General features: G+C 35.3%; 1 protein-coding gene and 1 long non-coding RNA gene across 6 annotated transcripts; both read left to right on the forward strand.

Moving 5' to 3' along the window:
• The first annotated feature begins 1,786 nt into the window (after positions 1 to 1,786).
• On the forward strand, positions 1,787 to 7,830 carry arpp19a (cAMP-regulated phosphoprotein 19a). The gene is made up of 3 exons (XM_065265068.2): positions 1,787 to 1,943; positions 2,782 to 2,901; positions 6,257 to 7,830. The coding sequence occupies exons 1-3, from the start codon at positions 1,899 to 1,901 to the stop codon at positions 6,425 to 6,427; spliced, it is 336 nt and encodes a 111-aa protein (XP_065121140.1). The 5' UTR covers positions 1,787 to 1,898; the 3' UTR covers positions 6,428 to 7,830.
• Positions 7,831 to 19,637: 11,807 nt separating this feature from the next.
• On the forward strand, positions 19,638 to 22,943 carry LOC135746404 (uncharacterized). 5 transcript variants are annotated; one of them, XR_010531541.2, is made up of 8 exons: positions 19,804 to 20,186; positions 20,744 to 20,824; positions 20,964 to 21,037; positions 21,657 to 21,745; positions 21,917 to 21,980; positions 22,047 to 22,145; positions 22,405 to 22,505; positions 22,855 to 22,943. It is a non-coding gene; the product is annotated as an uncharacterized lncRNA (long non-coding RNA). The 5 variants fall into 5 exon arrangements; XR_010531540.1 differs by lacking the exons at positions 19,804 to 20,186; positions 22,405 to 22,505 and adding an exon at positions 19,638 to 19,775; XR_010531539.2 differs by lacking the exon at positions 22,405 to 22,505 and having other exon boundaries at positions 19,812 to 20,180.
• The last annotated feature ends 1,295 nt before the right edge of the window (positions 22,944 to 24,238 follow it).

The following is a 24,238-nucleotide window of genomic DNA, read 5'->3' on the forward strand; positions in this document are numbered from 1 at the left end:
TAACGTGGCTATAATTATGGATGCTTTAACATGTTTCATGAATTTTTTATTTATTTTTAGTATACGTATTCAGTGTCATAGGTACATCTTTGACGTTTATAACAAACCAATCCGTTTGAAAATCGGTAAAAAATTAAGCAAGTTATGGTCATTTAAAAGTACCTGCATCATTAAAACTCAATGCTACGAGTGAGCGAGCGCCCTGTCCTAAGATGGCCGCCAAAATGCGGACGTTCCACTCAATTGGCCATCAGCGCGGACGAGCCATCTAGCCTTTATATACATATCTATGGCCGTGTCCCCCCATTGTTGCGTCATGCGTTCTAAATTCCATGACGTCATCTGTGGCAACCGGTGGCAACATCTGGGTCACGTGGGTGCCGACTCCGAGCCATCCAACCACGATGGAGGAGGCGGAACAAATTCTACACAGACAGACCTGTCAATCATACCTCTTAAAGAGGTGAAGAAAATGTCCTAAACTAACCATGTGGATTTTTTCGTACAGTGTAAAAAATGACCAGGCGTAAAACTTCTTAACTTTAAAATAAATGTTATATTTATCGACAAATTCGATTTGACGCTACAAAATTTGATCACTGTTTATGAAAAAGCGGTTACAGTTAGGGCATTTTCACGGATTATAGGTTTAATATTATTAATAAAAATACAAAAGGCCTAATGGTTCTCATTCTTTATTTTTAACTGTGTGTTAGCCTACGGTTACAATAATTAAATGCATTATCATGTTTTATTTTCATCTAACATTCATGTTCTCTGTTTAAAAACTATTTTTCTTTATAGCTATTTTCCATCTTTAAATTATAGGCTTGTAAATTTATTAGACTGATAAGAGACTTTTATATCTTAGAGGATGAATGACCCCTGTTTATTCCATTTTATTCCTTGATATATATATATATTTTTTCCTAATATTTGTGCGCCTTGCTATATTTTTTTATCTATGCCATTATGAGTGTACATTTTGTTCATACTTGTTATTCATGAAAGTCCACTAGATGGCACCATGATAATTTGATTCAAAGTTTTAGACAGGGCCCTAAAACAATTTGGGAATCAAACGTGCCTGCCTCAAATTAAATTGGTCACCATTGTGCTCTTCACCAAAACACATCATGGTTTTTGAAACCATTAAACACTTGGAGAGGCGCGTTAACATGGTGTTAAAAGGATCACAGGAGAGATTAATGACTTCATGACTAATTTCATGACTATCTTAACATGCGGTCTGAACTTTGGAGGCGGTATCTACAGGATTGTTTAAAAATAACTATTGATAGCTAAAACCCAGCAGAAAGATTAGATTGTCAATATCATACAAATAAATCCATTATGGCAGTGGTTCTTTAACTGGGGTGGGGGGGGTGGGGGGCATTTTAATGACATTTTATAAAATACATTAATTTATCATAAATTCTGTGTAATTAAAACTCAGAAAGATATCTTATATAAGGCTACTAACAGCACTACGTTGTGTAATTAAATATGTTTTACAATTTTAAGTTTTGTAATGTTTAATGTAATACATTTTCTTTGTGGGGGGGGGCATGAAGGCATGCACCGCACCCAAGGTGGGCCGCACGCCGAAAACGTTTGAAAACCACTGAATTATGGGACATACAGTCAAGCTTTTGTATATTCATTAATCACATCATGCCTGAGCATCAAGTAAGAACATAAGCATTCTGCTCCGCCCAGTTTACGCTCCTTACGTACTTAATATTCATGACACTTATTAAATATTCATGAGACAATCCTTCGCCGTAGTAGCACTTGTACATTCGTAGGCGGGCACTTGCATTCACAGGGGCAGACTGAAGGCTCACGCTTTCATTTCTACACCAATAAATCCACAAAAAGTGAGTGTTTCCGCAGAAATGGAGGACACAAAGCTTGAGGAGACGAATGTGGAGGAGCAGAAAGTAAGTAGATATGAAGATTATTAAATCAAACCTCTGCATTGAGTCACATTTGGGCTTTTCCGCTACATAACGTAACTGTATTTACAGACTCTAAGAAAAACATATCGACATAAAGCATAAAAACACATCGAATAAAAGCCGATACCTTTATTAAAACCTGCTGCAATGTTACTGATAACGTAATGGTTACCTCTGTTACTGACCGATCAGTGTGTTGTAATGTGATTTTAATCTGTCCTGCTGTTCACTGGTGTATAAAGGCCTCATTCATAATATTTAGCGATTTTAGCATTAAATCTCAGCAATAACTAGCTTTATTAAGTAAGCTGGCAGATGTACACACATGTATTTGTTGAGTTATAATGGATTATAGTGTTGCCGATGGTTTGTTTTCTTTTGCATTGGGTTATGACGATGGTGTTAGCTAGCTGTTAGCAAGTGATGCTAACTGTATGAGAAGCACAATAGTAAAGTCCTTTAAATCTTTTAATATAACAAATCATTCAACTTCTTCAGAATGTGTGTATAGACATCAGAAGAGAGTATGCATATACATACAGTATGCATATAACTTTACAGAAATCATGGTGACATTTTGAAGGAACACAGTTGAATACCGCATCATCGTCCCATATAGTTAATCTTACCAATAATGATGACAAAACAATATTTCCAATATGTATTTTCAGTAGTTTCTCTGTGCAGTTTATAATATATCAGCAATGACATTCATTTGCAAGTAGATTTAAGAGGTGTAGGTTATCATACGAGTACTTGATTTGTGATTTCAGTATTGAGATATGTTTTATTGTAAACATTGTGTTGTGTGTTCACTAAGGATGAGGAGAATAGGAACTGTCCAGAAAAACAGGAGGAAGCCAAACTAAAGGCCAAATACCCTCACCTGGGCAATAAACCCGGAGGATCTGATTTGCTCAGGAAAAGACTGCAGAAGGGGGTGAGACTCTCTCTCTTTTTCTCTCTTACTTTATATGTATGCTATTAAATCATGCATTGGGATCAGAAATAAAAACGTAATTTTGTAATACGAATGCTCATAGCTGTAACAGAGATCTTCACAGTATCATGCGAGTCATAATAAGACACCGTAAGGTCTGAATATTTTTATAGACACAATGTTTCAGAATATTTAAAATATTTAATCAAAATGACTGACTGGGATCTACAATTGCCGTTGTATAGTTTTTATTTAGCTGTATTCTATATAGTACTATAGTCTATTCAGTTTCCAAGTAGAGATGATGGAATAGTTAAAAAAAAAAATGTTTTGTCTGCACTTCCACGTTTGACATTGTGCATTTGTAAACTCAGGGTTAGCATTCCAGGATTTGTTTATATATTTAGAAGGTCTAGCTTTGCGATTATTTTTAAACATGGATTTGGAAAAAAAACCATTACGAAACGACGAATTTTCGATTAAAGGTGTAGCAGAGGATTTTCTCGAATTTTAGAAAAGAACCGCCTTCTCCACTTTAAAAAAAAATGCAATTGGGCAACAGATTGACAACTAGGAGGACCAATAGTCTTGATGATCCACCCGGAAAAAGAAAATCCTCCGCAATACCTTTAAATATAATGAGTCGCTATGCAACTCGAACATACTTTTTTCTTGCGCGATAAGTCATTCGAAAAATCATGACGACAGATGTTGGTAGGTGTATTTATATCACATCCACAGCATTAGCTATTATTTTTAATTGTCATGTTATTCAAGCTTTCTGCGAGGTTAAAGTACACAATTTTGGGTCTTTAGAGAATCATCATGTGACTTTTATGCATGTCAGGTGACCTGAAAATGAAAACACCTGGGCCACGTTAAAGCTTAAACCAGTGCGCAACGGTTTATTAGGGCTGTCAATTAATGAATTTTTCTGAATTACGGTGAAATCCCGGCACATCCGACAGACAGAGGGCGCTCTCGTGCAGAAACTCCATTTGTGCCACAGAAGAAGTAGCATTACAAACACTATTACAGGAAATGTCTATAACAGTGGCCGTTTCTCGTTGTCAAGGATACTTCCTTGGCAGGACTAGTCCTTACAAGTCACTTCCAGGGCTCCAGACTAACTTTTTTCACTAGGAGCACAGTGGCCCCCAACTGAAAATTTTAGGGGCGCAACCAGAAAATTTAGGGGCACACACCGTAAATCAACATGCTACATTTCTACTGTATTACTAATAAATACTTTAATGATAGATGCAGAAAGTACAATGTGTTTTTTCAAATTCAGTGACACATTTTATTGTGCACTTTTGGAAAAAAAGGTCAAATTTACTGGTTGCACATGTGCGACTGGATGTAAAATTCAGTGGCACACTCTCAAATTTTAGGGGCAAAATGCCACCATTTGGGGGCAGTCTGGAGCCCTGACTTCCTTCAGAGGCTAGGCGAGGCTCCTTTTAAGCATTCAGAGAACACGTTAAATGGAACAGGCTAGCAAGTGCAAGTCATTGCGTGATTGAAAGGTGTGCTTTCGGTGCTGCGCGCATAGGATTATGGGTGATTTCAGCGTGCGAAGGATACACCAATGCATCCTTTCCTGTATATGGGATATTTCTCGAATGAAGGACTCAGTCCTTGGCTGAAATTCCGAGGATCCTCGACATTGGAACAGTCCTTCGACGGACGTCGATGACGTAGCATCCTCGAAATTCTGGCTTCCGAGGATCCTTCCTTGACATTGAGAAACAGCCACTGTTCTTCACATCCAACCTTGGAAAGCCGATGCCCTGCAAAGTTTATCTCCAACCTTAATCAAACACACCTACCTGTGATTTTCTAGTGATCATGAAGACACTGATTAGCTTGCTCAGGTGTGTTTGATTAAAGTCGCCATGAAACGGAAGTAACGATTGCCTTATTTTCCCCGTGGTGACGTATATCCGAATGAAACGGCTTTTGAGATGAAATAAGGCAGGGCTGGATTTGAATTTGTCCATCGAGATCTGATTGGATCGTTTGAAGTTGGGTCGTGTTGCTAATTGCTAATCACTGCGATCTTCTCCCGGACCCCGCCCACCTGCCATACTTTTGACCGGAAGTGAAGAGAGATCGTTTTGAGGAGGGGAGGAGATTTGCATTTTTGATTAAAGATTATGAGCACACACGAATTTTTACAAAATAATGAAGCTCACAGATAAGTCATTTGTTAATAATACCACACTATTAAAAATACATATATAGTTTTTCATTTCAATTTCATTGCGACTTTAAGGTTGGAGCTAAACTCTGCAGGGCATCGGCTCTCCAGGGTTGGATGTATAGAACACTGGTCTATAAGAATATTTATATCGCTGTATTTAAAATGGTTTCAGGTATTTTCATGAAGATAAAGAATATTTTGAAATGGTTTTGTTTAACGAGTGTTGCTTTTTTAAATGCACGCTATAAACGAGTCTTTAGATTGATAAGGACTTCCTACTTACCAAAATGCCATAGTACATGTAGCCTTGCAATTCAGAATCGATTTCAGGACCGGTCTTTTTAATGGCAAACACGATTAATTGTCACAGTGTTATGGTTTTTTCAAATGCATGTTATAAATGACAGAAACTCATGAAAGTTTATTATATGAAAGTGTTGTCGTGCAAAATATCGCCTTTGCGATTCAGTATCAATATGGGACAGTATATTAGAGTATGTCAGGGTTTTTCGTTACACCCCTAGGTTGAACGACATGTTTCCTTGAAATGGTGTGCAATGAGTTTGAGATGCGTTTTCTCTTGGTTTTTTAAAATGTCAGGCCAATCACCAGCAACATGTAAATATACCACTCAGTGACAGTACTAAAAATACAGCTCGCACAATGGGTCGAAGTTGGGATGTTCTCTTTATTCTGGACGGCAGGGAATGGACTGCAACATATTAGCGTATTTTGCAGTATTAAACAAGTATCGATTTCATCAGGCTCTGAAAATTATTCAATGGCCTTCTCAGCTGTCGTAGTTGTAACTCTTGCGACATCAGAACAGGGTGTTCAACGCATCACCGTTTCTGTTTAAAAACGTTGTGCAATGTTTTGTCGGGGCTACGCAGATATGTTTCCTTAGTAGTTATGAGTTATATTCCCTTCAAATTGCATAAAAGCGGAAAACAATTTGTAAAATTGATGACCAAATTTTCCCCCCCAGATTTTTAATTTTCACATTTTGAAGATTAATGGAAACACAACTATTGTTTCTTTCCACCCCTGTGACATGAACATGTATAAACATCATCTAATGGTTTCTTACTTGGTCTGCACAGATTTACTTTACGTACCAACACATTCTTTCTCATTGCTTTTCCCCAGCCAAAGTACTTTGACTCGGGCGACTACAACATGGCAAAGGCCAAAATAAAGAACAAGCAGCTTCCTGCGGCACAAACCGAGAAGGCAGAGATCACCGGAGACCACATCCCCACCCCTCAGGACCTGCCGCAGAGGAAACCCTCTCTGGTGGCTAGCAAACTGGCCGGCTGATAGCTGCTGCTGCTTTCCTTCACTCCACACTCCCAGTTTCTTCATTTACGTTTATTTCTGATCCAGCATTCCTGTCCTCATTCTCTCTCATTTCCTGTTCTCTGAAAGTACACTGAATATTCATAGGGTTGCAGATGTTACAGAGCTGTATTGAACTGCTGCACTGTGAGATGGGTCGGGTCGTGGCTCTAAGGGGGGTGAAGTTCTCAAAGGTCTTCTGATATTTTTAACGTGTTGTAGTATGTAGTTGAAAGTGTACATATTTGATAATAAGCGAGAGCAAACAGCATTTTACGTTTTGCTTTACATTTTAATTGTATCAATTTCCCACATTACCCGCTGCTTCATGCGATAAATATAAAGTCCTGTAATTTTCTCACCCCAAACTTGTATGACTTTCTTTCTTCTGTGGATCGTAAAATGGGAACTTCAAAAGATTGATGAAACAAATAATGAAAGAGTGGAGACTGTGGCTGTCAAGCTCCAGAAAAGCCTACAAATCACTATCAAAGTTGGTGTTATAGTCCAGGTCTTCTGAATTCATACAATATTGCCATACAGACTGGAAATCTTGGCCTTATTAAATCTTATCTATGCTTGTGTTCAGTTCAAAACCGTCAAATGTGCCTTGTGATCATTTTTAAGACATGCGAGAATCAAACAGCATTTGATGATTTACAAGTGCTGTGATGAATCTGGCCACGTTAAAATTCAATTGGGAATCTAATCATTTATTGTGGATACATTAATAATATGTTGGTATTGTGTATATCCAGAAGACTTTAGTGGTACGTTTTCTGGACTCTTGAGGGACCATTGTCCATATTTTGGTATATAGAAGTAAATGCACAATTCTTGTTTCTCATGAAAGAAAGAAAGTCATTCAAAGTAGACCTACATTATGAGTAAATGAGAATTTAGATTTTGGTGAACTGTTCAACGTGTGCTTGAAATGAATAATGTAGATCAGCATCTTGTTTCTTTCATAAGAATGCTCATTTCAGTGTTTCAGCTTTAATCTGTCTGAGGACACTCGGTTAGCCATGTTTAATAGCATGTAATGCAGATCTTTAAGGCTGCAGTCAATTTGCCTTGTATCATAGTGCTTAAAGCCTTATGATGTAGTGCCAATACAGGAATTGGCATCAGAAATCCACACGTTCATGTCATATATCACTGGTGTCTGTTTGTGGACATCAGACAGTGAGGACGCCTCTGGTGTGTAATAAGCTCCATAAGATCTCATCTATCTTGTCTTCTATGCAGAGGAGGAAAGCGGTTCTCTGTCGGCTCCTCACGCCACATCAACGCACTACAATAAAATGTCCACGGTCTGCATGAGCATAAACTGTGGTCGCTTTTGAGCCATTTTGACTTGTAAATAAAATAGTTTTGCAAACTTTTCTGTGCTTTGAATCTGTTGCTGTTGCAGAATAAAGGATGCCATTTACCCAGATCTCTGCATAAATCTCTATTAAATAAATTACTGAAAAAGAGTTGAAATGTTGAAATGGTATGGAAACTTTCACAGATGCCACAACTTATGAATAGCTTTACAATGATTTATTCACACACACACACTGTATTTATATAATGTGCCCTCCATACTGTAAGCATTGGAACGATAAAGGGAAAATTGATCTATGTATTTGCTGTGGAATCAAGAAATGTTTAAAAATGAATTTGAGACGAAATGTATTTATACATGTATGCATATGGCACCTCAAGATTAAATTATTGGCCTGTGCCCGGTTGCATGAAAGTCCTTAAGCTAAGAAATCCCTTAAATATAAGGTTAAGGGTACCCTTAATAAAAAATGGGTTGCAAGAAAAACCCTTAAGTGAACCTTAAGGCTGTCAATAAGTATTTACCCTTGAATGCTAAAGTATTACCTTAAGTTCTGCTATGCGTTGCTACAAAGTCCTTAAGTCCCATTTTCCCTTAAAAACTTAAGGGACTAAAACAGGTCCCTTAACGTCACACGCGATGGCTGATTTTATGGTTTTTTTTTAAGAAAATGAAGCACAAACGCGCATTTCTAACAATCGAAATAATCCCTAGAGAAAAGTGATGCGCATTTATCAGAAGAATGGCGGTTTGATCGTCCGTCAAAATAAAGTGTTTCCAGTTTGAATTACTTTGAGTATTCATGCATGCGGCACTTTACAGTCTGTTATTTGCGATGTTTCATTGTACACAAATTCGCCGTCTGTTGAGCTGCGTGCGTTGATTTGTTTACGCTGTGAGATTTTGTAACCGTAGCAACTGCTTCTCCGCTGCCGTGTTTTGGCAGAGACTATCGTAAAATACTTAGTATCAACACTAATGCCTGGCTCACACTACAGGATTTTTAAAATCCTGGCAGATTTTGAAATCTGGTTGCAGCACACACATAAAGAGAATCTTGTCAGATATTCTTCTCTAAAATCTTAAACATGCTCACACTACAGGAATTTAAAATCCTAGTGCATCACACACTACAGGATATTATTAGGATTATCTTGCCAGAGCAAGCACTTCACTTCACCTCAGGAGAAGAGTATATAAAGTGAAGATTATGACACATTTATTATGATTTCTTTTTTAATATTTACAAAGTAGCAGCTTTCTTTTTGAAACCTAGGCGATTTCTCCTCCTCAGCTCTTGTTTATGAGGCAACAATCATGATATGTTTTAAGGATGTGTTATGCAGGCAGTGTTTGAATGCATACTGTATAGCACCAAGTCTAAGTCTAATCCTTATGCAAGATTTATTTAAATTTAAATACATCTATTTAAAAACATATTTTTAATATAATTGGCTAGCCTATATATCATTATTTTTTGCACATTTAAGAGTTATTATAAGTGATCTAGGCTATTTCTATTAATGCTCTGTTTTCCTGTTCCTTCCTAACAAGAATATTATTGTAGGCTAAGCATTAAATGACTGATGCTTGGTTAAACTTGTTTTGCACTGTTGTTTGCATTATTTAATTCCACTGTATATATACTACTCTGCAGTGATATTATTTTGTAGCTATATACTATGTGGATTCTATTTTTGTTGTTTATTCTTCTGAGGCTGCTGGTCTTTGAGAGCTTATAAACAAATTTTATTATAGTTTTATAATGACAGTAAAGTTTCTATTCTATTCTATTTTATCTTGCAGTGTAGGGTCTAGTGTTTAATTCGGTATTTACATTACCAATGGTTTTGGACAAATATGTCATTTAATGTGAAACGTTGTAAGTGTCGATATGAGGCGCATTAGATTCTCAAGTGTGCGGTATTTCAGCAATCAGTGCTGCACTTGGGTGAGGCTCAAGCGGATCATTTATATTTCGAACAACTAATGGCGTGATAATGTTTGTTAGTACATATCCTACATGCCGGTGAACACTGAACAGCAATGCATGCATGATGACCTTAAATTACTTTTATGGTTACATGGTCATACAGATAAAAACTTTGTGCGTCTGTAAAGTAATATTTAAAACATGATGCGCTTTCTGCCGGCTGCCCCATCGGGTTCTGTGCGTTTGTGGAGCGCGTCACAAAAAAGAACTGAAAATCGTCATATCATTTTAAATTCATTTTGTTAATAAGCTAATTATTTAAGTGCAACTTATTTCGTGTATGCCTATTTATTTTATTACATTTCCTCTATACACATAATAGCTGCAGGTGCGTGATGTGACTGACCATCATCATGTTCTGTTGTTTTTAGGATATTTTAGATAGCCTAATGTTTATGACAACGTGAATCAAGCAAGGAATTAATTTCTATATTTTAAATAGTCTGTCTGCCCCAACGAGCTGCAGTTGTGGCGGAATGAGTCCGGCTGCGCTGTCTACCCGTACAGCAGCTTGTTTCGCGGTCCCGAAAGCTGACAATCATCTCCGTCTCTCAATGATTATTGTGAAAGTATGACGTAATTATGCGGATTTAAAATCCTAAATATCAAACATGTTTGATAAGATCGGGGCGGCCCCGATTTGCTTGAGAGCATATCGGAAGGTGTAAATTTAGATTTTTAAACGTCTCACATTACAGGATAATCTGGGCCGAACTTCGGAGCCGATCAAGGTCCGTTGCCCGATTTTCCCTCGGATTCTCGGGAGGGGAAAATCGGGGTAAATTCGGCCCGATTATCCTGTGGTGTGAGCCAGGCATTAGGTAAGGGTGACAGTTAAGACCTTTGTTGCAACGCTCTTAAATAAATCCCTTACCTCAGGGATTTTTTCTCCCTCAGGGAAACCCTCACTTAAGGAGTTTCATGCAACCGGGCACAGATGTTTATCTACAAGTACTTTAATTCACTATCTCTGTCAATACGTTATGTGAGGCAAATGTGTGATTTAAAATGGTAATCTCCAGTAGCAGTAGTAGATGTATTTGATAGTATTAATAATAGTGAATATCAGCTGATAAACAATAGAAAATACTGTAATATATAAGGTTCAAAATCACTTTTAACACTGTTTTATAGTAAATACTAAATCATACTACAGTAAATTTTCATGTGGGCATATTGCAAATAACTATATTATAAAAAAAATGTTTTATTACAGTAATATAATCATAAAAATGATGGAATATATGAAATGATTTTTGTTGCAGGGTGCTGTCTTACAGTTGTTTTAACATTCATAGTCATTCATTATACTCACTCATGATTACTTTTCAACTCACTTTGAGACGATTTTAGGACAGGTACTTTTTACTCTACTCACACTACATATTTGGCAGACCTGCAAACTTGTCGCTTTTCGGCGACAATCGCCGTTTTTTTGGTCAATTGGGTCATTCACGTGAATCGCATAGAACCGGAGAGGTTTTTTTTAGGTGTGGGGGGGGGGGTCGGAAGGCTGCCCTTTATCTGAATGCCATGCGGGCTAGAATTGCCAAACATTATTGGATCATTCTTATACTTTACATTTCTCTGGGCCAATCGGAATCTTAGCATGCTTTCCTCTGGGCCAATCAGAATCTTAGCACTTCCTTCAGAATCTTGAAGACAGCGCGGTCCTTTGGATGAGACACACCTGGCTACCGCGCGAGTCTGATGGACACTTTTAACGTGAAGGAACCATCTTATTTGAGGTAAGTCAACTTTTTTGGACCAAAAACGACTACTATTTGTTTGCTTGATTTAATTAGCATTATACCGAGCCCTTCTGATGACATGGTAAAACTTTTTTTTTAAATCGTGGCCACGAATTAGCAATTCGTTACCACGAATTATTAAATCGTGCGCACGTTTTAGTAATTCGTTCCCTTGTTTAAGCTAAATCGTGCGCACGATTTAGTAATTCGTTCCCTCGTTTAAGCTAAATCGTGCGCACGTTTTAGTAATTCATTCCCTCGTTTAAGCTAAATTGTGCCCACGTTTTATTAACTAGTTCCCTCGATTAAGTTAAATCGTGGCCACGTTTTATGAATTAGTGCCAAGAATTTAATTTAAACCATCTGGACATTAACACAACGCTAACAAGATAAAATTCACTCTAGCCATTATAAATGACGCATACTTAATGCAGTTTTATAAATTCCTGCCAAGAATTTCATTAAAATCATCGGAATAGTGACGCTTATTGCAGCTCAATGCATTAATACATTGCTATTAAGTATCAAATTCATACACCTTATGGCTCCTGTATATATACAGTTTATTAACTCCTTCACAGAATTTCATAAAATATATTGGGACATAACCTGAGCTAACGCATTGATACAGTGCTATATAAGGATCAAATTCATACATCTTGGGTCTTAAACCGTTTTATTCATTTCTGCCCGGAATAATAAAAAAACAATAATCGGGAAATTAACATGACCCTTAACGCATAAATACAGTGCTATTTAAAGATCAAGATTAATCTATATACCTTATTAATGAGCCATACTTCATATACAGTTTTATTAATTCCTGTGCAGAATAAAAAAAAACCTTAACACAACCTTTAGGACATTAACATGACGCTTAATGCATGCTAATGCATTAAATACAATGCTTTTAAGATCAAAATCACTTTATTAATAAGTCACATATTCCTGCACAGAATTAAAAAACATATTGGGACATTAACGTGACGCAGTAATTAATTTTGTCATATATTTTGGTTTGTCCAACTAAAAAATCACCCAAGTGACATAAAGAGATTTTATTAAGTTATTTTATTTTAGTGATATTTAAGCCCCTGAATTATTTAGTTTAATTAATTACTGCGTCACGGTAATGTCCCAATATGTTGGGACAATATATGGGCAGGAATACATAAAACAGAATATGTATATGACTTATTAATAGTGATTTTAATCTTTTACTGTATTTAATGCAATAGCATGCATTAGCATCGCTGGTCAAACTGTGCAGCCTCTTTGCTTAACATAAAAGTGCTCAACCTGTTCGGCAGGTCCAACCATAGGGATTTTTAAAAATATATGGGGATCATTGAACGGCTCCTCCCCAAATGGCATAGCCTTGATGAAAAGCCGCGCCGATGAATGCTTGTTTATTGCAGTACATATGCGGTCGGATTGATCCATCAAGCAGATAGACTATTTGATAGAAAGTGTGGATTAAGGATGTTTAAAATCTCTAGCTTGGTGGTCAGTACATGAATGGATCAAATCAGCACATTTGCAAAGGTTTGTCTCCATATGGCTATATAATAAATACAAATAAGAAGGGTAACTTTGCAGTATCACATTATATATTTTCTACTAAGTGATTTTCATATTATAAACGAGAGTATTCAACTGCAATATGGCAATATCCTCACAACATTATTATTTCTCAAAACTTTGACAAAAATTATTTTCAAAGGAACTGTATTATTACAGTTATTCAAAGATGCACACATTATTCCGCATATGATTTAAATATTAGTCGAGAGTATATAACGGCAATGAACGTCTTATATGGCAATAAATATCCACATAACTTCAAATAACAGCATAATGAAATTAATAAAAAGACAAGGAAGCAGGATTGGCATGTAAATTGTATTATTATTACCGGAAAAACAGCAAAATAACTGAAATAAACTCTGAGGTAAATGAACAATAACAGTGGAAAAAACTGTATAATAACAGTACTAATAAAGAAAAATCTATCAAAACTTTATATGACAAAAATTATATTTAAAGTTATTCAAAGATGCTAGGGGTGACCCCGAATAGTCGAAGATTCGATGCATCGATATGAGAAGCCTGATTCGACTACCAATCTCACAGTCCAATCGTCGCAGATGTGTTATGAAATGAGGATCATTCAATTTTAGCCGTATATGGGTTCACACATTATCTGATTTTACATATAACAGCTTTCTCACAATATATTAATATACAGCATATTATTATAATGCTGCAAATAATATGTGAAGTAACAGCTTTCAATAAATATTTTTAAAATGCGTTAATAAATCCAACATCCCCTGTGACTGGGCTACACGGAGGTTTCTTAGTTAATAAAACATTGCCTCTTTGTTTCTACATTTAAAAGACAAAGCTGGCAATTATATTATGGCTATAGATTTCTATTCTTTCAATAATTTATTTTATTTTATTTATAAATCACTCTGGGTTATCTGATTTGATTTAACTATTTGGCTTGTGTTTTGTTTCTGTGCACTTGAGGCATTTTGAATATTTGTTCTGCACCTTGTTACTTCTGATGACCTTATTTTATTTAAAAAATGTATCTATTATAAAACGTAAATTCTGATCTAATTTAAGTCTGTAAATTTTGGATAGCTTTTCGTTGTATCAATGTTGCGATACTGCGTGGTGGCCATGCTTGCGCATGTAATTTAGCCGAACAGGCTAGGTGCTCTGCCTCTCATATTTAGGAGTTCATCAAACTAAACATTAAAAAACGGATGTTTTTCGACGGGTATAAGTTTTTAAAATGTATTTATCATACATTTTGGTTATCTTGTCAAAAGTTAAACTACAAAACAGGTAAGCCGTTATTTAAAATTTCGGTGATGAAACGGAAACTATCTGCACCGAACCTATTTCTGCCTGACTTTTCTTGTGATTTAATATTATGGTTGGTGTTCACTTTTAAATGATAGCAAAGAGATTCCTGAAATAAATAATATCATCAGGTCTTTCTGTATCTAAAGTGAATACAGAGAGGATCAAAGTCAGAGCAAGCAAACAGGTATTTCTGTGCTAAATAATAACGCATAGTGTCTATAAAATCATTAATTTCAGTGTTTTTCATGTTATAAATTAACGTTTAATGAATTGTAAATAAAGATTAGTTTTTATCATTTACAGTCACAATCACAAATTATTTGTCATTTCTCATTTGTCGGGTTTTTTTTTTTTTGGTCATGACTGCTTTGACGCGCTATATCTCCAAATTAAATAAAAACACTGAATTAGCCGAGGTTTCCAAGGCAGAATCACCTTTGTTATTTTTTTAGGTTTAGTTATCAAAATGTATTTTTGTGTGATGTTCTGTAGATCTTGGCTTTAAAATGTTATGAGGAATAAATAAACAAATGTTGCCTTATATATTTTACCTTAAAAAAAATAAATATATAAATGCATCGTCAGTTTTGTCTTCGTTCATCACTTGAAAGACAGTTTTGGTCACTTTAACAGAAAGTTGTTTATGTGTGCTGCTTGTGAAAGAAAATAAAAGTTAACAATTTGTACCTGGTCTGGCCCCCTCCCAACCCATGCAGACAAACATAGATATGATTCGACTATCGGTCGACTATGGAAAGATTCGACAATTCTGATTCAAATACGTAAATCCTTAGTCGAGGACACCCCTAATAAAATTCATACACCTTAGGCTCGTGTATATATACAGTTTTATTAACTCCTTCCCAGAATTTCATAAAAAATATTGGGACATAACGTGAGCTAACGCATCGATACAGTGCTATATAAGAATCAAATTCATACATCTTGGGTCTTAAACCGTTTTATTCATTCCTGCTCGGAATAATAAAAAATAAACCATCGGGGCATTAACATGACGCTTAACGCATAAATACAGTATGTAAAGATCAAGATTGATCTATATACCTTATTAATGAGCCAAACTTCATATACAGTTTTATTAATTCCTGTGCAGAATTAAAAAAAACTTAACACAACCGACATTAACATGACGCTTAATGCAAAATCACTTTATTAATAAGTCACATAGTTCGTTTTATTTATTCCTGCACAGAATTAAAAAACATATTGGGACATTAACTGGCTCATGATACAGTGCTATGTAAGGATCAAATTCATACACCTTGGGTCTTATACGGTTTTATTAATTTGTGCACAGTAGGCCATTAAAAAGTAGGGACATTAATGTGACGCCTAACGCATTAATACAGTCAGGGGCGGAGTGGGACCAAAAAATCTATCGGGAAATTCCGTATACCACCGGCCCTCCGTGGTAAAAAAAAAAAGGTCTTGTATTTGAACTAGGGTATACAAATCGTAATCAATCTGCAAAAAAAAAAAAACATTTTCATAATAATAATAAAATCATTAAATCATGGATACTTTTCCTAAATGAGTAACTATACAAAATTATACCTGTTCGAAAGACGGAGTTGCGCACCTGTCAATCAGCTATTACATAACAGAGCCAGGCCAGAGATGAACGTGTTCATGAATAATGTGTGCATCTTTTAGGGGTGTCCTCGACTAAGGATTTACGTATTTGAATCAGAATTGTCGAATCTTTCCATAGTCGACCGATAGTCGAATCATATCTATGTTTGTCTGCATGGGTTGGGAGGGGGCCAGACCAGGTACAAATTGTTAACTTTTATTTTCTTTCACAAGCAGCACACATAAACAACTTTCTGTTAAAGTGACCAAAACTGTCTTTCAAGTGATGAACGAAGACAAAACTGACGATGCATTTATATATTTATTTTTTTTAAGGTAAAATATATAAGGCAACATTTGTTTATTTATTCCTCATAACATTTTAAAGCCAAGATCTACAGAACATCACACAAAAATACATTTTGATAACTAAACCTAAAAAAATAACAAAGGTGATTCTGCCTTGGAAACCTCGGCTAATTCAGTGTTTTTATTTAATTTGGAGATATAGCGCGTCAAAGCAGTCATGACCAAAAAAAAAAAACCCGACAAATGAGAAATGACAAATAATTTGTGATTGTGACTGTAAATGATAAAAACTAATCTTTATTTACAATTCATTAAACGTTAATTTATAACATGAAAAACACTGAAATTAATGATTTTATAGACACTATGCGTTATTATTTAGCACAGAAATACCTGTTTGCTTGCTCTGACTTTGATCCTCTCTGTATTCACTTTAGATACAGAAAGACCTGATGATATTATTTATTTCAGGAATCTCTTTGCTATCATTTAAAAGTGAACACCAACCATAATATTAAATCACAAGAAAAGTCAGGCAGAAATAGGTTCGGTGCAGATAGTTTCCGTTTCATCACCGAAATTTTAAATAACGGCTTACCTGTTTTGTAGTTTAACTTTTGACAAGATAACCAAAATGTATGATAAATACATTTTAAAAACTTATACCCGTCGAAAAACATCCGTTTTTTAATGTTTAGTTTGATGAACTCCTAAATATGAGAGGCAGAGCACCTAGCCTGTTCGGCTAAATTACATGCGCAAGCATGGCCACCACGCAGTATCGCAACATTGATACAACGAAAAGCTATCCAAAATTTACAGACTTAAATTAGATCAGAATTTACGTTTTATAATAGATACATTTTTTAAATAAAATAAGGTCATCAGAAGTAACAAGGTGCAGAACAAATATTCAAAATGCCTCAAGTGCACAGAAACAAAACACAAGCCAAATAGTTAAATCAAATCAGATAACCCAGAGTGATTTATAAATAAAATAAAATAAATTATTGAAAGAATAGAAATCTATAGCCATAATATAATTGCCAGCTTTGTCTTTTAAATGTAGAAACAAAGAGGCAATGTTTTATTAACTAAGAAACCTCCGTGTAGCCCGGTCACAGGGGATGTTGGATTTATTAACGCATTTTAAAAATATTGATTGAAAGCTGTTACTTCACATATTATTTGCAGCATTATAATAATATGCTGTATATTAATACACTGTAAAAAGTGTTTCTGTGCCTTAGTAGATTTTAAAAAAATAAATTGAGTAAACTGTATTAAAAAAAAATAATTCTTGTTTTTTTAATCAAAATATGAGTTAAAATAAAATAAAAAATGGAATAAATTGATTAATTCTAAATGAGCACATTATTGAGTAAATTCAACTTAATTTTATTATCTATAATCGATTTAAATTTGTAACAAAGAAATTAACTTATTAATTTTGTGTTAAAACTACATGAATTATTTGAGTAAACACAACTAACTAGGCAGTGGACTTGCAGTTCCCAGCATGCTTTGCATGGGACTGCATTTGGAGAGTGAAATTTGAATTGAAACTTTTTTTGTTTTGTTTTTAACTAAAAAGAAAGACTTGTTAGTGTTTAATGTTCATTTATCTTCGATATTTGGAAGAGTTTCTGTTTCTTCTTTGAGTTTTGTAGTTACCATTGTTCAGAAGACTGGTGCTTGTGCATAGACTACATACTGAAGTATGTCGCGCTTTACAGCTGCCCAAAACAAAACTGAGTGGGTGTGTTGTTTGAATAAACATTTCTAGCCCTCATCTGACGGCATAAAAAACAACAACTAACCATAAATACGCTACCTGTACCAAGAAAAGAAGGTTTATCTAACTGAGTGATACTAGCACAATTAGTTAACTCAACTCAATTTTATTGCATTCATATTAAGTAATGTTAGTGTGTTCAATATACTTAAAAAAGGTTGAAAGTTGACTCAACCTAAAACTTCCCATGCAGTCACTTGCCTCACTTTTTATAAGTTAGATCTAGGTATTACTTTTTACAGTGTATATTGTGAGAAAGCTGTTATATGTGAAATCAGATAATGTGTGAACCCATATACGGCTAAAATTGAATGATCCTCATTTCATAACACATCTGCGACGATTGGACTGTGAGATTGGTAGTCGAATCAGGCTTCTCCTATCGATGCATCGAATCTTCGACTATTCGGGGTCACCCCTAAATTTTATACTTAATAGCAATGTATTAATGCATTGAGCTGCGATAAGCGTCACTATTCCGATGGTTTAAATGAAATTCTGGGCACTTATTCATAAAACGTGGGCACGATTTAACTTAATCGAGGGAACGAGTTAATAAAATGTGGGCACGATTTAACCTAATCGAGGGAACAAATTACTAAAACGTGCACACGATTTAGCTTAAACGAGGGAACAAATTACTAAATCGTGCGCACGATTTAGCTTAAATGAGGGAACGAATTACTAAAACGTGCGCACGATTTACTAATTCGTGGTAACGAATTGCTAATTCGTGGCCACGATTTAAAAAAAAAGTTTTACCATGTCATGAGAAGGGCTCCGTAGTATTAGCTACCGCTTATATTGTATTTTTAGGAACGAGTCAACGCCGAGTAATGCACAAACGTAGACCTTGCATAAAGTTTGCCTATGCTTCGAGCAAAATGACTAATGTTCGCTAACTTAGCAGGACGATTGTTAGCTAGGCTTATCGTTACACGGGTGTTCTGCCCGGAGTTCCGAGATATACGGCTACTACTCGAATTCTGAACTAATGTTACCCAGAGTAACTTATTCATTATGGTGGCTGTGGTGCGCGCTTGCGCAGGCAGTCATTCGTGATGTGGGTAAATGTGACTGTTTACACAATAGCTGATGCGAGAGTAATGTTAAAGGAAAACCCACCCTTTTTCAATATTTTCCTATGTTTTTACCTCAACTTAGACTAATTAATACATACCTATCTTTTTTCAATGCATGCACTTAATCTTTCTACATCACGTTGTGACCCAGCGGGCATATGACCGACCTTCAACGTTGAAATTTGGTTGAAATTAGGTCAGTTGTTTGTTCAACGTTGAAACAACGTTGAAACAACGGTGAATGGTAAACGGTTGAAAAAGGTTAATAAAATGCTTAAAAATCAACGTTGAAATTTGGTTGAAATAACGTCAGTTGTTTGTTCAACGTTGATTCAACGTTGAAACAACGTTGAAACAACAGTGAAGTAAATGGTTGCAGAGAGACAATAAAATAATGTTTTATAATATGTGAATCATTCAGAAAAAAAATTTAAAACTCATTTTATAAAATTGATGACATTATAAAAAAAATTTAACAAATAATTGAATATACAGGTAGCGACGTAATCTCGCGAGATTACACGAGACTGGACTGTTTTAACGGCTGTCTTCGAGATCTTGCGTATCACACGAGAAAATGCTTCAGAGAAAGAAGAGGTAAGGAAATATAAGTCAATGTAAACGCATAACGTTATTTTATTCACATATACAAAGTGGTATGACAAAAAAGCACGATGCCAAATCGGGTTTTTTTTCTGTTAGTTGCGAATGTATTCGTTATAGTAGTTAATTTGCTAGTCCACGGATGTTCCCGCCGAAATTGGACTTCGTTATTATGAATATTAATAAATTAATATGAGGTGTGTTTTTATCAACTTAACCACTTGGTTGTTTTTGCTTCAGAAAAGCAACTAGTTATAAATGTAAGCGCTTTTTTGGACAACTTCGGTGAAAAGTGTTGATTTCGTAGTTCAGTCAGCGTAACTTGTATCCGAGAGGTCTTACAGGCGCCACAGACACCTATCAGCCTTTTGTAAGGAGGAGCAGCTCGAGTGCGGTGCGGTCAGTGTAAGCTGCTTAGTTTCTCAAATTCATATTACTGATAAAGTGTTAAAACTTACATGAGATGTTGGTGTTTTATGGCTCACGAATTCGCAATAACGGATACGTATAGCAGTTCGTGTTAATGACATTAATCCAAACTTATTGATGACGTGATAACATGGGCGTCGAATCCCATATTAATCATGCTGAGGTTTTCTCGACGGGGTAATGTGTATAAATGCAGTTATAAAATTAAAAGGGACAAGATAGTCGACGTGACCCTCATGTTTCCATGGCAATCAGTCAATTACATGTTGCGCTTATGATCGCACCTGCGGTCATTCGCGCAGTATCCATGATTTTAAGCGGCATGAAACACTTAAGTTAACTCCTTTGTACGAAAATATCATGTCGTGTAAGTTGGCATGTTCTATTCGAATTGAAATACATTGTAACGGTGTAATTTTGCTTGTTGAATAGTTAGCAAGTTTTAATGGAAATAGAAAATATGGTTATCTAGACAAATATGCTCTTGTTTTTAGTATATTTTTATAACTCTTTTGTAATGTCTTCGTTATCAGAGCCCTTCAAATTAGAAAAGTGAGGATGATCTTGTCAATGCTGAGATTTTCATGCATCAGCAGCCACTACATCTGGATCAGGTAATGTTGTGTTAACCCTGCTATTCTACAGTATTTACTTAAATGCAGTATGCAAGTGTATGTATTCATGTTCTGATAAAGTCATTATAGAATTCTCTTCCAATATTGCACTAATTTTACTTTTTTATATTTTGTCAAGATTGAACAAGAAACAGACAGCAAGGGTTGTCAGATCAGAAACAGAATGACACACAAACACAAGAAACTTCACAGGTGAGAATTGAGAGTGGCTTTTTAAAAACACCTGCTACTTGTTTCTCAAGACTGGTTTATCATTGTCATTAGGAAAATATGAGAAACTAATTTAGGATACAATGGTTACTTTTCAGCACAGCAATTAATTTCTTTTGTACGCCACTATTCCTTCTACAGTATGTAGGCCTACATATTTCAAACACTTTGTTTTCAGTAGACAGAGACAAAAGTTAATCCAGTTTTAAGAGTGGATGGTGATGCAAGTTTTATAGAGGCTTCATATTGACAGAAAAAAATGGGTCTTTGTGGTGGTGTATTTGACAGCATTTATTTGTTCTTATCTTTATGTGTTATGGGTTTAATCATAATTTTTTTAATTGTCAATGAGCTGCCACCTACCCTTGTAATGCACCACCAAGATACCATGTTGTAATAGAAATCCGTAATTTACCATTTCTTTTTTGTGAAGCGTCTCCCCTAAAACCTTACAATGCATTTAATATTTGTTTTGTAATCAGATCAAGTTCTACTAATCCTAATAATTAAGATGCAGTGTTTTGTATTTCACAATTTATGTTTTTTTTAAAAGGGGCTATGACTTGTTTTTATTTTATTATGTGTTTTAAATTGTTGGCAGATAAACATGCAATTTGAAGACGTGTGATAAAATACAGAGAGGTGAAGTAGTGTGTCTTTCCAGATGCCCAAATCATTCCCCCTTAAAAGGTAATGAATAGTGTTATGACAAAAAATTTAAACATTCTTAATTTCTTTAAAAGTTGTACTTGGGCCACAGTTTTCTGTATTTCTTACCACAAGATTACATTTATATTTCTATACTAATGAAATGTTTTTTTTTTCTTTTTCCAAACTTTATCAAATGCAATGATCGCTAAGATGAGCCTGAAGAGGAGATTTGGGAAGATGCTGTTTCATAAGTCGCTTTGCCAGATCACCTGTGGTAAGTTTGTAAAACATATATTAAAAATAGGATTATAACATCTCCTAATCAAAAGTTTTTGATCAGGTCGGGATGTCTGCTAACAAGATGCCTTGCTGGTCTGAGCGAGTTTAAAGTCTTACACAGACAGTCCAGAAGTTCTGAAGTCCATCTTCGATTTCATTGGTAAGGGACTACACAAAAGGCTGTTTGACCCACACGTAAAGCAACCTGTCAGTGTTTGCTTTGTTAAGCATCTCATTTGGGCGTGTTGAAAATATAAAGTTAATATCACTTAAGCATTCAGTATTGGATTCATTTGTAACCAAATCGATCAGAAGCACCATTCACTACCATAGTATTCTTTTATCCTACTATGTAAGTCAATGGTGCTTCTGGTCATTTTGGTTGCAGACATTCCTTAAAAAATCTTTGTGTTCATCAGGACGCTTTAAGGTGTAGAAACATCTCAGCAACCTCAAGAGAAATTGGAGGCAACTGAGCTAAATTGCAGATGTTGTTGCAAAGGGTCTGAATATGTATAATGTAACTATGATGTGTTTTCTTTTTTCATACATTTGCAAAAGTTTCTAAAATTCTGTTTTTACTTTGTAAAAATATCTAAACAATTACAGTATCATGCAACAACATAAAATTGAAAGTGAAAGGTGTATGATTTCTGAATGCACTGTAGATGATCTTAATTGAACCTCATTGTCATCTTCGTAAACACAACAGCTTTGTTCTTTCATCCGATGGCTATGCAATGTTTCAAGTTAGACTATCAAAGAAAACGCATCTTGCCCTGATGTACAATAACAAGATTTTTTTGTACATGGGCTAAAATGCAGCATTTTTTGAAAATTAAATATCTTGTTTTTTTCCCCCTCTTTAGATGCTGTCATCGTATTAAGTACAGCATGAGCCAGAATAGATGGGTGGTGGTGGCCATAAGAAGACTGTCAACTAAACCAACAACAAAATTAATATTTGCAGTTTTTCTTGAATAAAGTTTTTCTATTCAGATTAATAAAATGACTTTTAAACATGATTTTGTTTCATATTTTATGATTTTATTCTATATTTAGAAAATTCCACTTCTACACTATTAACTGGAAACCTAACTGTTTGAAAGAATGTGTTTTTATCCATAAAAAATATTTTTAACAGCTGCTTTCATGTTTATTTGGAAAGGGTAGGCACCTGCCATCTTATTTGTCCACATTTAAACTTTACCTTCCTTAAGTGTTTAGTTTTATGAATGGGGTTGTACTGTAAGTTATGCGTAGCAAGTTGCATTCATATGATATTGCATTAAAAATGACACGTTTACAGTAAATCATTTAGTGAGTATTACAGTGTAAAGTAAAAATCTATATTTAGTGTTAAAAACAACAAGGAAATAGAAGGTTGAAATTGCGTCATGATATCAACCATAATTCACCTATGTTGAAAGTGTGACGTTGAAACAACGTCGTGATTTCAACGTTGAAATTTTTTGCAAAACCGAAAGGTAATCCAACGTTGATTCAACGTTGGTATCTGACGTTGATTCAACGTTGAATCAACGTTGAAATGCCGACTGGGGAATGTTTTAGATTTAGCCTAGCCCCATACATTCCTGGTGGCTGTATACCTGGTAAACAGTAATTTTTAACAACATAGGGCTGTTTAGATAAAACAATCTGGCGAGCGTGTTGTCCTAGGATAATACACCAACAGCCAATTTCTGTATAATAAAGGGCTACATTTTGCATCAAAGTCTGTCAATGAAATCTTTACATTGTATTGTTAGTTGAATTTACATTATGAACACTAGCACTTTGAGATTGTTTATTCAATGTAAGGAGCCCTACATATAAAATGCATTATTATTATAATTATTGAACAGAAATGTATTTTGATATTCACTGCATATCAGCCAAACAGTATGGAGACACGTTGTTTTATCATATTAGTCCTATGTATGATAGTTTGCAAGGTTATATTTTAATGATTTTAATTTACTTTCAGGCAATGGTTCTGGGCACTTTGGTGGAGCACTCACTGCCATTCACAATGGCCCGTCATCGTCAACCTTGCGCAGACGCCGGCTGAGGACAAAGTGGCTCTGTCGCACGAAGCTTTCACGAACATCAGCAAAATATATTTTTTTCATTTCTGTCTGTCTCTTGTTGTTTTTTATTTCAGTGTCATGCTTCACAACACCTCCAGGCGTTTCCGTGAGTTGTAAATAAAAACATTTGTAAAATATTAAATGTGTCATTCTCTTTAAGCTT

Source organism: Paramisgurnus dabryanus, chromosome 9 (assembly GCF_030506205.2).
Source record: "Paramisgurnus dabryanus chromosome 9, PD_genome_1.1, whole genome shotgun sequence".
Classification (NCBI taxonomy): Eukaryota; Metazoa; Chordata; class Actinopteri; order Cypriniformes; family Cobitidae; genus Paramisgurnus; species Paramisgurnus dabryanus.